General features: G+C 35.1%; 1 protein-coding gene across 1 annotated transcript in view; it reads left to right on the top strand.

Annotated features, from left to right (window-relative positions):
• KYNU (kynureninase) overlaps positions 1-16719 on the top strand; it is a 100317-nt gene that overhangs the window by 46498 nt on the left and 37100 nt on the right. Inside the window, 1 exon segment of the mRNA XM_082629799.1 lies at positions 391-537. Within this exon segment, the coding sequence (XP_082485925.1) occupies positions 391-537 (147 nt within the window).

Here is a 16719-nt window from a genome sequence, read left to right on the forward strand (position 1 = left end):
TACTAATTTCCAAGAAATTTGCCTTGATATTTAATATTTTATGGACATCCTGTACTTTCTGGTATTTTATTTGATGGGAGTAAGAAGGAAACAATCTATAAGTATGTAAATAGTAAAGATTAAGTGAAAAACTGAAGAATAAAATCAAGCAGTAGGGTTTTGCAAAGATACTTTATAAACCCCTTTTTTACTATTTTATTATCATTTTTTAATAACAAAAAGATATTCAAATACATGCTCTTGCCCGATTTTTGAAGATTATTTGAAAAAAAAAATCTTTGATTTTTCTTACGGTAGGAAAGATCTCAAGGTGAATTTTAGATTGGGAAATGTAAAGGGACAAATTTGTTATTGTGGATATAATGTAACTTGTGTCTAACGTGACTTTAGGGGGAAGAAACACTGAGATTAGAGGATATCCTTGAAGTAATTGAGAATGAAGGTGACTCTATTGCAGTGATCCTGTTCAGTGGTCTGCATTTTTATACTGGCCAGCTCTTTAATATGCCTGCCATCACAAAAGCCGGACAAGCAAAGGTATGTACGTCATTTCCTCCTTTGCCCCTTGTCCAGAACATCACTCTATAGGAGTATTCAACTGCACTTCTAGTAAAATACCTTTGTTTGTGTCTGTGTAAAATTATTTAAAGAGTTTAAAAAAAGAGTAAGATATATATCATATATATGATATATGACATATATATGATATGACATATATATATAATATATTAAATATATTTTAGAATATATATATATATATTTTGCCTTAGGCATCTCTATTTAAACCTCTTTTTGTCACTTTTGTGGTCTTACTTCCTTATTAGCATCTGCTCTCCCAATGTCTACCTCTAATCAGCAGTATAGGTGAGCTTCCTATAAGTGATGTCATTGGTACAGAGCTGCTCAGTCAGCAGGAAGCAGACAATACTTAGGATAGTAACTATATACTAGGACTGTTAGAAGCTCAACTCTGGTGCTTTGTCATTACTATAACTCATTCTATATATAATCCATGCTCATTAACACTATTACCTGAAAAAGGGGAGATGGAGAATAAAAGTTTATCAGTAGATGGAGTTTTACCCAGTTTATTTTAGGAAGCCATTATACTGCCTATAACAAGCAATTTTCCCTCAATACTACTGAATAACACTTACATAGTTGACTATTGTGAAAGAGTAGCTCTTTATATATAAGTGCTTGTAAGAAAGTGTTTTTAGTATTTGTGTGCCTAAGGAAAAAAAAAGAAATCAGAGGAACAACATTAAACAGTTACAGTTTGTATTTAAAATCTTTAAATAACAGTTCTATTTGATTCAGCAATCAAATCATGTATTTAAGAAGGTGACAACTGAATTATACTCTGAACATTAATAAGTTATGGGATTAATATATGTGTGATATCTAGTTAATATACTCAGTTATTGAAGTTAATGAATGGAACTAATGAAAAGAAATTTAGCACCGTTATCAGAAGTCTCTGGGAATTTCCAACCAAGACTTCCAACTGGTTTGATGGATAACTGTGACAGTGGTGCATTACAAAAGATATAAAGATAATGTCTTCTTAATTTAGATATTAAATGTTAATCACCAAAATAAAGGGAGGCCAATAAAATATATTTTAAAATGTTATGCAAGTAATCAGAAGTCCCTGATTGCCTTAGTATACATGCATGTCTCATTAAACTTCATAGAAATGAGGCAGGATGGTAAAGAAGAAAGATCATGGGTTTTGGAATCACTCAGTCTGAAATTCATATCTTGACTAGGTCATTTAATTCTTACATGATCTCAAGCAAGCTAGTTACTTGACTTTTCTGAGTTTCTGTTTTCAAAACTGTTAATTTGGGATAACAGGACCCACTTCATAAATGCAGTGTTGATTATGAAGGGTATAAAATATCTCTTGGATTGTACACATTCTACTGTTAAATGGTGGTTCCCTCCCACCTTCCACTGTCCTCAACAAATATGAAGTTATAGAAAGTGGCTTAAATATACATTTCCTTTCATTTCCCATTAAAAAGCAAAATAAACTTGTTTAGTAGATGTTATATGTAATTCTTTTTTTTTTTTTTTTTTTGCGGTACGCGGGCCTCTCACTGTTGTGGCCTCTCCCGTTGCGGAGCACAGGCTCCGGAAGTGCAGGCTCAGCGGCCATGGCTCACGGGCCTAGCTGCTTGGCGGCATGTGGGATCTTCCCAGACCGGGGCACGGACCCGTGTCCCCTGCATCGGCAGGCGGACGGACTCTCAACCACTGCGCCACCAGGGAAGCCCTGTAATTCTTATTCTTAACTACTTTGCTTACTAAAACCATTCTCTCAGTATTTTGCAAGCTTTCTTTCACGTAAAAAATATGGTAAGTGCCTACCAGGTAAAACTCTCATTGAGTTTTCAGTCAAAGAAAGGAAGGTAGGAATTAGCAGTTCCATACAAATGTAACTGCACAGGAGTGATGGATACTATGTGAGTGAAATGGCGATCTAGCAGACTTCAATGTATCCATTATCAAAATTATTTTAACAGACATTTATACTCTGGCTAGACAATCCCCTCCATTCTCAATGGAGATTTAGAAAAATTCTTTATAATGTAGACTTATATAGCTCTCTTGGGTGGTCTATGAAGATAAAGCTGAAGAGAGAGACAAAGAGAAAATTAAAGGTGTCAATCAAGAAAGAGTTGGGAAATTCAAGGGGAAAAAAAGTCATAAAAGAGCCACTGCTAGGAATGGCTAAGTGACATAAAAAAGATGAAAGTTTCCAGAAGTATGGTTGGAACCAAAAATGATGGATTAATAAAAGTCAACAAGAGTAGATTCTGTAGAAACTTCTCATGAAAGGGAAGTGGGGATAGGAATTTTGAAAAACATGTTATTAAAGAAATACATGTATACCAAAAAAAGCAGAAATCATAAGTGTCTTGATGAATTATTTTGAACCCTTATAGCCATCACCCACATCAAGAAACTTCTAGAACATTTATAACACTCAGAATCCTCCTTCTCCCAGATACTGCCTATTACCTCCTCTCCTGACTTCTAACCATATATAAAATATATATATATATAAAATATATAAGCTTTGCTCATCTTTAAACTGTATATGAATGGATTAACGTATATTATTTTGTGTCTTGCTTATTTGCTATTATATTTGTGAGGTTCATCCATATTGTATGTAGCAGTTTTGCCTGTTTTTCTTTACACTTCACTATATTATTATAGTGTATGAAATAGATCACAATTTATTTTTTTTTCCATTCTAATCAGAATAGATATTTGAGTTTCATTTCCATTTGAGGGCCATTACAATAAATTCTACTGCAAACATTCTTATAAATTTCTTTGGGTATGCCTTCATACCCATTTCTGTTAAATATATACCTAGAATTAGAATCCTTGGAACATAAAGTATGTATATGTTAAATCCTAATCAACAATGCCAACTTTCCAAAGGTTTGTATCAATTTGTCATATACTCCCACTAGCATGTATGAGTTTCTGTTGCTCTTCATTCTCACCAATAGCAAATCTGATTAGTTTGTAATAATAATTCATTGTAGTTTTAATATGCACTTCTCTGACTATTGATGAGGTTGAGGATCTTTCAAATGTGTACTAGCTGTCTCAGAATCTTCTTTCATGAAATGCTTATTCAAGTGTCTTGCCCAGTTTTGTATTTGGTTATCTGTCTTTCTGTTCTAAGTGGTATAGAAATTGACTCTGATGGAAAGAGAAAATACAAGATTTCTAGTGATCATCTAAAAGGAAAAATAAATAAATTAATAAAAGAACAGTTGGTAGGATGGCTCTGACTCACATAATGAATTTAGGGAATGCTGAGACTTTTTTTAACTGAGGAGAAGCCCTGGGATGGTGGCAAGTGTGAGAGGCCAAGGAAAATTAAGCATAAGATCAGGCTAGAGGGCCATATTATAAGGGAAGGCCAGCATGTGAAAAGAGACATCAGTTTGAAGACACACTTTCATATTTTGTCTTAGAAGCCATCTACTTAATTTTATATTATTGGCCAACCTACCATCCTGGAGCTCTGCCTTACTTCTATATTTATATATTTTTCATATACTATTACTTATTTCTACTAATAATTTATTTTTGTCTACACTCACTGAATGTTCCACATTGTCCTTTAAATTACTATCCCTAAAGATTTTTAACCACTGCCACGACTCAGCTCTCACTGTCAAGTAAAAGCTACAGGCTACTCACACACTTGAAAATTGTTATTTATGAGCATCTGCCTATTACATCTTGAAGTCCTATATGCACCTTGAGATCAGTATGTTCCAGACTTGTCTCCCTCCAGAATATCCCTACTGTTTGTTTCATGCCACCATGCTTATAGACCTTTAGACTCAACTCTGACATCTTCCTGTTCTTTACCTTTTCAACCAATCACTTCTTAATTCTACCCTCAGGGTTAGTCTTTCCTTTAATATTCCTGAATCACTTATGAAGGTTTTCAGCTGCAAGAAACAAAATCCTGGAGAAAAATTAGCCAAAGGTTAGGGATTTACTTTTCTCACCACAGAAGACTTGAGGCAGGAGGCTGCTAGGATGCACTCAGCAACTGAGTAGTGTTTGTGTGACATCTCCAGGGCTTTCTTAGATTTTCTTCAGTCTTTTCATGTCATGGTCACAAGGAGAGTTGTCCCAAATCCAGATAGCACAATTCTATTTACAGCAGAGAGAAAGACGAAGGGAGAAGTAGCAGTATAGCTTTATCTGTCCCTTTCATCCAAAGTGCAAAGTCTTTCCCAGAAAAACCTAGCAGTTTCCTGTTTATGCCTTCTGAAGTAGTAGTTTCAAAGAAGCATGAGTAAAGGAGTTTTTAGCTTTTATGGCCCTATAGTAGAGAGAGGCTGAGAAGAGGGGTTGGGGTTAATTTACCGACAGTACTTCTTGCATTTCCCAATTACAACCCCATGGAGCATCACTGTTTCTAATCTGTTTCCCTCTTTCCTCTTCTAGCCCTCTTTAATTTTTTTCCTTTTTTTCTCCCTTTTTTCCTTCCTCCCTTCCTCCCTCCCTTCTTTTTTTCTTTCTTCTATTTTCTTTTTTGCCTCATTTCACAAAGCATTTGAAAAAATTCGTAGAAGATTGATTAGGCTCCATAATGAAATATAAAGAGAGCAAAATAAAGAGAAAATCTATATCATCTGGTGAAATGAATAGGCTCCCCACAAATTATAATTTCTCAAGTTGAATTATGATAAGAAATAGGTAATTAGAAATTACTGTCAATGGAAATTCTTGGTGTATAAGGTAGACTAAGTCTTGGTAACAATTAAATAGAGCCATAAATGCCTTCACTGTGATAGATTTTTTTTTTTTGGTTGCTCATGCAGCAGTCAGGGATTAGCTTTCTCCAGTGCAATGATTCAGGTTACCAGTGGTTCAGGGTTGTATCCTATGGCTTTCATACCCTAGAGCTTCTGTCACTATTCAGCCAAAGAAATGGGATAAACAGATTTAAAGGGGAATACTAACATCTTAAAAACATTAGCTTAACAATGAAAAAAATTATTTCCACTTATATTCCCTCAACTAACACATGGTCATTTTGGGGAAATTAAGTATATTTGTGTGCTTAAGAAGGACAGTTATTAGCCTTGCCACACCTGGAATTCAGGCATTTTTGGTTGCTGATGGAGTAGGATACTTATTCTGAAATGCAGTATAGCATTTGCATGAATGAAATGTTTAGGTAGTAGAGACAGAGCCAGACCTGGCCTTGAACCCACATCTTTCCATTAGTTTCTAGCATAGTTTAAATGGCTTAATTCATTTACCAATATGACTTAATTTCTCCACTTAACAAATGGGGAAGGTAAAAGTGCCTACTTCATTGGTTTGTTCTACTGAAAAACAAGGAACTATTCCTAAAACACTTAGTACTTAGTGCATTGTAAGTAATCAGTAAACGTTATCAATATATTAAAAAATCACATTGGCATATCCAACCTACAAAAAAATAATGAATCCTTAGAAAGTGAAATATTAAGAACTTTAAATGAAAGACTCTCATTAGACACTTCTACTCTAGATTATAAAAGAAAACAATAATCTAAGCAGCATGGTTAGGACTCAATAGACTGGACTGAAAACTTTAAAGTCTGGGTAATGGACTGATAAAAATTTTAATAATCTTATCCCTAAAAAAACTCAGTGCCAACTGCTTGCTTTCTACCTTCCCTCTCCAATGCCACATAAAATGGCCTACAGCACTCTGGAATTCATGGTGCCTGGCAGACAGTGGTGCCAAATAAATATTTTTTGAGTGAATGAATGATTGATTCCCTTATTTATCACATCTTTTATACTATCTTACTCTACCTTATATGGATGCTGGCATGTTAGTTTTCTTTTAGCCTACTGAAAATTGAAATGCAAATGACAGCGAAAAAGAAGACTGAATTTTGCAAACCTGTGTTTTGCTTTATTAGCTTCTACCTTGTTATGTGTCACTCTCTACTGGGTATGAGTACAAACATCTCTTAGACCTAACTATAAGTTGCCTAAATTATCCATAAATAATAATCACAATTACAGCCCACACAATTTAAAAACAAAATTAATTGGGGGCTTCCCTGGTGGCGCAGTGGTTGAGAGTCCACCTGCCAATGCAGGGGACATGGGTTTGTGCCCCGGTCCGGGAAGATCCCACATGCCGCCGAGCAGCTAGGCCCGTGAGCCATGGCCGCTGAGCCTGCGAGTCTGGAGCCTGTGCTCCGCAACAGGAGAGGCCACAACAGTGAGAGGCCCGCGTACCACAAAAAACAAAAACAAAAACAAAAAAACACCACTTCAGCCTTTTATGATTGTGCATATACTTAAGTTATCAGTATCGTATTTTCTTCTGCTCTCCTTCATATACTAATAGTTAAACTAAACCAAATGTGTTGCATGTTTTCTGTCCAGATGTCATACTTTCAGTCTCTAGGCCTTTATTCTTAGCTTTCCCTCCTCCTAGAATTCCCACATATGAAGATTCTGTTCCTCCAGCTCAGCTCAACCACTATCTGCTTCACAGGTTATGATCTGTCCTAGAGATTTGCTTTAACCCTCTTTGTATATGCAAACATGGTACATTTAAATTTTTTTAATCACATGCCAATAATGACAGATCAAGAGATTTCATATAAAAACTCTTAGCTTCAAATTACAGGTTTGGCAACACTAGACCATCTTTCTTGTAGGATAACAAGTGGCAAGCCTGAATCATAGCTCTGCCCATTAGATGGGACTTCAGTTCTTCAACACAACTCCCATGTCTACCTACTGACCTCAGCACTGAAGCAGAATGACAGCTGGTGTATATATTTCTGCTTACATTGCAGCATTCTTACCAAAAACGGTAAAGTGGAGTATTTCTTATAGGCCCAACTCATATATTTATTGACTAACTCCTGTAGAAACATGAGGGGGTGACCCTTGACCTTCATCATAACATTTTTCTTGCTCCTCTGTGTCAGGCTAAGTCTGTCTTCCTGCTGTATTTCCATAGCATGATGGAAAATGTATTATTGGTCCTCTTTTGCAATATCTTGTAATTATTTCTATGCCTATCTTAACTATGAAATTTAGAAAGCTTTTGTCAGTAGTGTGTTCAATGACTGATTGAGGGTGGACCCTACAAACTGCACAGGCTTATACTAGTGCTTTACACATACATAGTCATTTATCATTAAATGCATACCTGTTTGGCCAATGAATGGATAAATGTGTGTTATCAGCAAGAATGGATTAGGCTGACTTTATGGATCACACATTGCATAAAAGACATAACTGTGCTCCCATTTAATTAGAATCAGAAAATTCTGAAGAATTACTTATAATGGTCAATTGCTCTAAAAATTAAAATACTTGTAAAATTTGAGTTCTTTTTCAAACTCCATTTCTACTCTTTGACACACTTAGGGCGTGCAGACTACTCCATTAAGTTATTAAATATTAAATGAACTAAATTAAGCTTGAAAAATTACCTTGAGCTATTTTTCCCATCTTGAGTATCTGAAATAAATCAAACAAACTATATTTTGTGTGAGACCCTTGCCAGCTGGAGAAAGACTCCAGAAGAGAACAGTGTTGCTTGATTTGTTTTATTTTTCTTCTTTGGTTTTGTACTTACTTCTGACCATAAACAGAGGAGACAATTGCTGTTTTTTCCTGGTAAAAGAAATAGCTGAAATTTACTCTTGAAAGCACACTCTATTAGATAGTAAGACATTTCTACCTGTAAATTACACAACACTTTAGGGTCTCAAGGGTGTTGTTGTTTTTTTTTTTTTTTTTTTTTTTTTTTTTTTTTTTTGCTTTTCTTCTCTCTCAAATCCTTTACTCTTTCTCCCCATGTAGCTGTTAGCTCTTAGCTCTGTCTCACACCTTCTTAACTGATACCTCCCTCCTTAAATTTCACTAGCAAAATGCTCCTAATGCTCCCCACTTTATACTTCTCATCTCTGGATTTGCCAGTCTCATCAATATTTACTTTTAAAAAGCCAGGCTAAAAGGATGAATCTAGTTTCTGCAATAGTGCTTTGTACAGATGTGAATAATACTAGGTGCTGCTGATGACCTACTGTGCTTCAGGCACTTGGCATGTAGTATTTACAATATTCTCAGCTACCCTAATAGGGAGCTTTTCCCATGGCTCAGTTGAGGAAACTGAGTCCAAGAGAAGTTAAGCACTTGCTCAAGCTGACTTAGCTAGCCAGTAAAGGTTGGACTTGGAGTCTGGCACCGATACCATACCTCTCTTTCCACTACATTTTCTCCTTTTATATTTGTAAACTGATTGTGTAAGGGCAAAGAGGTCTCAACATTTGGAAAGTCAAAGAAAATATATATAGCCCCCTTTCTTGGTTATTTTTTTCCATGGGAGCCTGAAACCTTTGTCTTTATGGTCGATATAATTGTCTCTTCAGTTTAGAGAATATTGAAAACCACAATTTTTACTTTGCCCCTAGATGTCAAGTATAAGAAACAGAATTATTGCTGAATAAGATTCTATTCAGTGCCAGCATTCAATAGTGGCCCAACTCGGAACCTCTAACCCACTCCTCCCAACCGCTCTCTTTAAGACATGCCCCAAGACACTGGTGGGTCTCCTTCTGATGGGTTTCTTAGGTAGTTCTATTGGCAATAGCTTCCACCAATGATGACCCCATTGTCATTCCTGTTAGCAGCTCTTCAGAGCCTTTAGATGTATTTGCAGGTGCCCTCCCTCTAATTAAGAGCTTACAAACTCCTATATGACTGGGAAGCTAATCTACATGACAATAGGGAGAATTTCAACAGGAAGTCCACTGAACCTTCTAATGGTAGCTGAGTTGCAGAGTATTCTCAAGAAATTTCATTGTTTCACAGGTATATTGACCCCTCACTTAACATCAGTTTCCAGGATTTGAGAGGGGGAGAGAGAGAGACAGAGAGAGCAAGGGAGACAGAGAGAGAATAGATTAAGAAAAACCCCACTGTGTCTGACTTTAAAGAATCATATGGGACATAGAGACATATATATAGAAAACTGCTTTAGACTGCATTAATGCTCGACAAGGGTAAAAACAAATCCATGAAAATGTCTTAGAAAATCAATCCAGTCTAATACCACAAAAAAACAGAGTTATACATGCTCCAATTCATTTTACCTTATGATTGGGTCAAAACCACATATTGCAAATTGACTCAAGAAGAAGTCAGATAGTATGGGGAAAAATCCCCACTCAAGTTCGGAAGCTATCATTTTCCTCCAGGCATCTGTTCACAGAACTAGGGGACATAGCTATTAGGACATAGCTAGTATTCCAGACTCTGGTTGCCAGTGTTCCCCATGGGCTACCTGGCCTGCTGTGTAAGTTCCACAGCTAAAACACTTTTGGAATTTAAACGAAGGGTACCTTGAGTTATATATTAATTTCAAAAAAACATACAGGTTCCATTTCCTGTGACATAAATAGATCCCAGAAAGGCCTCCAAAAATGCACTAGGTTGGCCATCTTAAGCACCTGAGTAGAGTTCTACCACCCCATTCAGGACTCCAAGGTTTCCATCCAAAGACAAGCTCCTTAGTTTTCCTGTGTCCATCATCTTCTTCCCAAATTTCCACCCCCTGTCACTTTACTTTTCCAACAGGACACTTCCTTCATATTTTCTTTTGGGTAACAATAAGTTACTATACTTTCTGAAAACATGGAAGTATGGCTTGATATAAGTGGGTAATAAAATCCTAATACTGTATTAGTCTAATTTGCACAGGTTGACAAATAAATAAATATTTCAGAATGGATTCCACTTTCACTTTTTAGCTTACCCTTGAATCCAAACCAGAGTTTTTAAGTCACTGAGTGAAAGCATTCATTCTGATTTCATTTTGATTTCAAGTTAAAGGTACTCGTTTTTAATTTAATTAATTCCCTGATATCTATGCACAGCCTTTGTCATGAAAGACTCTTTCTTGATTCAAAACTCTCCCTTATTGGATATCTTATCTTTTTCCAAATTAAGCTCTCTGGAAACCAAGAAGTATAGTCATGGCTCCCCAAATCCCTAGCAATAGCCCACATGAGAGGCACAGAACAATGTTCACTTTATCAGGGGTTGTTGTCTCCGCTGTATACACATTTTGGCATAAATACCATCAATCAATAGCTCTAGGACAATGGGGGAGCTTTCTTACTCAAATTATCATGTAGGCTAAGGGTTATTTGTGATACCATCCTTCTCTGTACACTTGCATTTTAAAATAATATTTTGATAGAAGATACATTTGAAATTATTAGACCTTAACCTTGGAGTAATTCATATGTCTAGGGTAGTATCTTGTCTACCCTCCCAATTTTTCCTGTTTCTGTTCCTGTTTGCTGCTGAACTTAATATGAACAGTTAGAATTATCAAGTCACTAGCTTCCTGGATGGAATACTGTGTGTATTTTTTTTTTTTCTCCTGCAGTATATACGCTGATTACTTATGTTTCTCTGGTATCATATATTATCTATAAGAGCCTCAGGACTAAAATAACTTCGAGTAGCATTCAGGTTCTGCCTTACAGAAAATTTTAAGTTTTGGTTCTAGTTGCCAAGCTACTTGATTTCTAAAATATTCCCTGCAGTTCCACTTGGAAGATTGTGTTTTGTCCCTTTTAACTTGTGAAAGTTTATTCTCATTTTGTATTGTTTTATGCTTTAATAGTGAGGAACAGTTACTCCCATCAAACTACTGGTATAAATAAGTGAAGGCTTAACATAGTACTTCAAAAAATAGTAGACAAAAAAAAAAATAGTAGACAGCTGTATTAAATAATTTGGGGAAGGAAACTGTAATACAAATTACATATTGACTTTAAGTGCAGAGTAAACACAGTATAAGAAATAATGCATAGTTCCTGCTTATAACCAGAGTTGGATGAAAAGGAAAAAAGTGAGAAGGATATTTGAAGGCCACAATAAATTTTAGGATGAAAGGAAAGACTTTCACAATAAAAATTCACTCTTAAATGATATACTATGTTTACAGAGATGGTAGAGGCCCCTCTTACAGAGATCTTTACTGGGTATTACTTTTTTTTTTTTTTAATTTAGCATCTGTGGATTCTTTTGAATCATAGCACTTGAATGAATTTTACAAATTTTAGTGCTTCAAGACTATGGCAAGAGACCCTACCACCTTTCATCTGCTTCTTCTTCATTTTCACCCTCCCCAGTACAATTCAACACCTCCCTAACTGTGAGCTTCCTTGGGAAATCCCAGGATCAAAGCTAACTAGCCAACCTGTTGCTAATCCACCATTTGTCCATATCATCTATGTAGAGTTGAACAGCAACACACACATACACACACACTCCTATCATTTTTTAAAATTTTTGTTCACTGTCCTCAAATTTTCCCATCAGTTTTTCTATTTAAGGTAATATTGTTCAAATTTATAGCAATGTACTTCTTCAATTGTTTCCTGTGACTTTATATCAAAACAGGAGTGATATTTAGAATACATAAAGATCTCTTTAGTATGGTGTGGAAACTGTAGTTCCCATAAACAGCCACGAGAGAAGTCACACTCCTATTACTAGTATCCAATTACTAGCCTTGAAGGGACTTGTAGGCTCCTGTAGTTTACCCACCATGATGCTAATGCCACTGCCAAGGGCATCCACTGAAGTCTGGACATGCACCCAACTGGTATGTATGAATGACCACAGGCTGTGTGACAGGCATCTCTTGCAGGTACCTCCTAAGTAACCTGGGTGCTTACTCAAGTGGCTCAAAGACAAAGGTTACTTACCTATACTTACCTATCTTAAGTATTTTATTATTTTAACAATTATTTGAACATACAAATGCATACAAGCTGACTTTCATTTCTGTGTATAGCTACAAATATATAATTATCCCTTTTCCCACCAAATTTGCTACTTATTGATGGTCTTCATAATTTATAGGATTTTTTTTTTTTTTTGGTGAAGAAAGAACAAACTAATAATATCTGTCCAAAGCCAACCTGTTATAGAATAAATCAATAAAGTTATCAGGACTTTAATGCTACAAGGGATAAAATTAAACTGTACTATTCCATATTTTATTTTAATTAATAAACTAAATTTGAGAGACAGTGATCTAGCTCTTTACCTGGAAATCTCAGCACAGACCCTGTGTATTATTCCACTGGTTAGAAAAATTTTTAGTATTGTGTTGTAAAGATGGCAAAGACAAAAAGTCATGATATTCCTTGTTTTATTGAAAGGGATTTTAAATATATTTTAAACTACTTTTGACTGTCCAAGAAACTTCATTTTAAAAGATGCCAAGCCTGAATAAATGGTTTATGCAATAAAATTGAAACAGAAATAAAAGATATCAAATAATATTTTAACATTTAGCTTCAGTTTACAGAATATTTATTGACAATTCTTTGACTTTGTGTTTTTACTTATTTATTCAACAATTGAATTATTTGAGTTCATATTATATAAAAATAGAAGACAGTTTAAGATTGGAAAATTGCTACAAGAGTTTTATGCAACCAGGGCTGTAAGATGAGAGAAGAGAGAGGGTTTGGCAAAGGTATCTTCCTATGGAAGTTATCTTGTGATCAAAATTTGAGCTACCCAGGCAAATGAGGAGGGAAAGAATACCCCAGAGACAGAGAACGGTTTATGCAAATAAATGAAAGTAGGTGTAGGGCACCCGGGACAGGAAAGCTGGAAAGAACCAGATCATAAAGGTCTTTAAAAGCCATACCAAGGAAAATGAGTTACATTCTCAAGTTAATGGGGAGATCTTTGAAGGGACACAGGACGTCTTATAACCAAATATATTATTTAGAAAGTTCATTGGAAGAAGGCAGGCTGGAAGTAGTCCGAATGGTTAGAAGACTACTGCCATAGTTTGGGGACTGACTGTAAAGCCAGGTGACACGGTGGCTGAACACCTCTGCTGTGCTTGTATCAATGAGAGTCTGAGAAATTGTGGGTAATTTGAATAAAAATCTGTTGAAAAATATTTGATTTCTATTTTTAAAATTACATAAAGTATGCACTCAAGGGTGAGGTCTGTTTTCACACATTCATATTGTTTTACCTACTCTTATTCGTAAAATAATGAAAATGTTAACTGCATGGCTATACAGAGGTTTTGGAGAACTGTTAGTTTTTTCTTTATTTTTAAGATGCTGCCATCTAGTGAAACTTTTGTAAAATCCCTTTGTGATGATCTCACGCAAGTTTATCTTACGGTCATTTCCTAAAAACAGTCACATTTTAATAATTTATGTTCTCTGCCACCCATGGGGAAAGAATTGTACATGCATTAAAACATACTGTAGGAGCCACAAGTGATTATTTTACATCGTGTCACAGATGTGACCACAGGGCTTTTAATAACAGGATACGGTAGGTGAAGTTTCATGGTTTCTTCATTGTGCCATTCTTTATAAATAATTGATAATAAAAGTGCTGCCTTTTTATTCCTTGAGTTTTCTAAGAAAAGTTGTGTTGTAAAAACTTGTCTAAGAGAAGTTGTTGTAAAAATTTCTTCATAAAAAAGCACTTTAATTGGATGTGTTGGTGAGAAAAAAGAGAATTTTAAATTCAGAACTTTTTTCCCCAAAATTTAATTTCCATATTAAAAGTGTATCTTAAAATACAAACTAATTGCATATATGTATGTGTCTGTTTATATATCTATTGAACCTAGTCTGAAAACCTAAGTTTTGATGACCTCTAAATCTTGATGGAAATTAACTGTATTTCTTTCCTATTGCTCCAAAAATTTGTGCTAGCATGAAGCATCTGTCATATTTTTATGACATGTATTGCTCATTTTTTGTGTTTTAGAAACAAAATACCTGTAAGAACTTTTTCTTTTATGATGTTCTAGTTCTGGCCACATTACAGTAAGGTTTCTAATTAACTGACTCTCCAATATATTGAGTTTTCTCTATGGAAACCAATGCTATAGGGCAGGGGTCAGCAAATCTTTTCTGTAATGGGCAAAATAGAAAATGTTTCAGACTTTTTCGTTCATATGGTCTCTGTTGCAATGATTCATTTGTGCTTGCAAAAGCAGCCAAAGACAATATCTAAACAAATGAGATTGTTGTGCTCAAATACAACTTTATTCATTAAGAACAGGTCATGGTTTGCATCCCTCTGTTCTGGGGAAAGTACCTGTAATAGCAGTTTGGGGTTATTTATTCTTAAGAGGTGTTAGAACAATTTAAAATTGGTCCTTCTGCAATTATTTACTTCAAAAACTTCAATCCATAGATGTGTTTCTTCGAAGTTGCAGGAAGTCTACAAGTTTTAAGAATGTAATTCTTATGTTTGCTCTTAGTAAGCTAACAACAGAAGAACTCAGAGGTAACACATGTTTGCAAAGTGAACTATCACCCCCATTTAACGATCAGCTTTTCTAAAAAATTCATGTCATTAACTGAGACAGAATAGAGTCAGATAGTAAGAGACTGTTAGGGTCTCAAGTCAATGTACAGGAAGAACACAGTATAGAGTCAAAAACAGCATCATTTTTATGGGTCACCTTTGTGTCAACTGATCTAGACAGGACTTGGTTGCAGGGATCCTGCTAATCTCAGCTGAGGTCAATCATGCATCTCTGGCCAACTAAGAGAATGTGGGAGAGTAGAATCCAGGCTGAGCCCAGGGGAGGATGACTCTGATCCACAATTTTTTCATCTTCCATCTGGGCCAGTAGGTTGGCCGAAGCAAATCCTTCTCATATAGGTGGCAGAGGGCAAGAGAGAGCAAGCCTCATCACTCAAGTGATTAGGAGTTTCTCTTTGTATTATATGTGCTGATGTCCTTTGCTCAAAACAAGTCACCTGACTGATCCCAGCGGCGGAGAATTGCACCCTGTTCGCAGTGAAGGAACTGAAAAGTTACGTGGCAAGGGACATGGATACAGGAAGGGACGCAGAATCGGAACCACTAAGGCAATTTACTACAGCATGAATAGACTTGATCAAATTAAATGACATGATTAAGTGATAAACTGAAAATTTTATTAACTCTTTCAGGTTAACAGGATATACTAAAGCAGCAGTTCTCAAACTTTTTAGTAATGCAAACCTTTTATATTCTTAAAAATCATTGATCACCTCAAAGAGGTTTTAATATTGTTTATATCTATCTATCTATATTTACTGTATTTCTAATTAAAACAGAATTTTAAAATACATTTACTTATTTTAGGACAAAAGTGGCAAACCCATTACATATTGACATAAATAATATATTGTTAGGGAAGGAAAACTGTAGTTTCTAAAAGAAACAATAAAATGAATGTTTTATATTTGGCAGATATTTTATATAGATAGAGAGATCTTTACTATTTGGCTTCATAGAAGGCAACTGGTTTTATATATCTTCTGCATTCAATCTCTTGATTTTTTTTTCCTTTGTGAAGCACAGGAATAAAATTGGACATACATATTTAGAAAAAGCAAAAGTAGTCTAATAGCTTTTTCAGTTAATTGTGAATAATCTTTGATACTACACCAGAATTTGACAAGTGAGAACTTCTTGGGAGTTGTGGTATGAAATGTGAAACCAAATCACTGATCTTTCTATGCTTTGCTACATTAAAATCCATTGGCTGATCTTTCATTTTGAATAGATCTTTTATCCATGCATGATATATAACAATAAGTGTTGGTCATTTGGAAAATATTGGTTCATTGTTATGCATATTTTACAAACATTGATATTTACATATTTCAGTATATGTTCTTTTAAAAATTATATATTACTTCTAAACTCATCAGAAATATCTTTAAATACTGGGAAATGGTCATATTCATAAAAGTGGATACAAGTTTTCCAAAATTCTACTTTATCTTGGAAACTACTTTTTTTCCTTGGCAACAAATCCTGTGAGTTATTTTCCTTAAATTGACAGACTCATTTAATTTTCCAAAATATGTCTATCAAATACCTAAGTATGACTTACTGTTGTTTGTATATAAGTTGCTCTTTCATGCAAAAACAGGTTTCCAGTAAGCTAAAGTGGCTAATTCAGCTTGCAACTCAAATAATTGCATAAGTGCATTACTTTGAGACAACCATCCTACTTCAGGATATGGTCAAATGTCTTATGCATAATTCCCACATTAAATCTTAAAAATAGGAAAATTAAGATATTGAGATTTAATATAAATGTATTAGTTTTATACTTTTATC

Source organism: Mesoplodon mirus (genome assembly GCF_964341445.2).
Source record: "Mesoplodon mirus genome assembly, chromosome: 8".
NCBI classification, from domain to species: Eukaryota; Metazoa; Chordata; class Mammalia; order Artiodactyla; family Ziphiidae; genus Mesoplodon; species Mesoplodon mirus.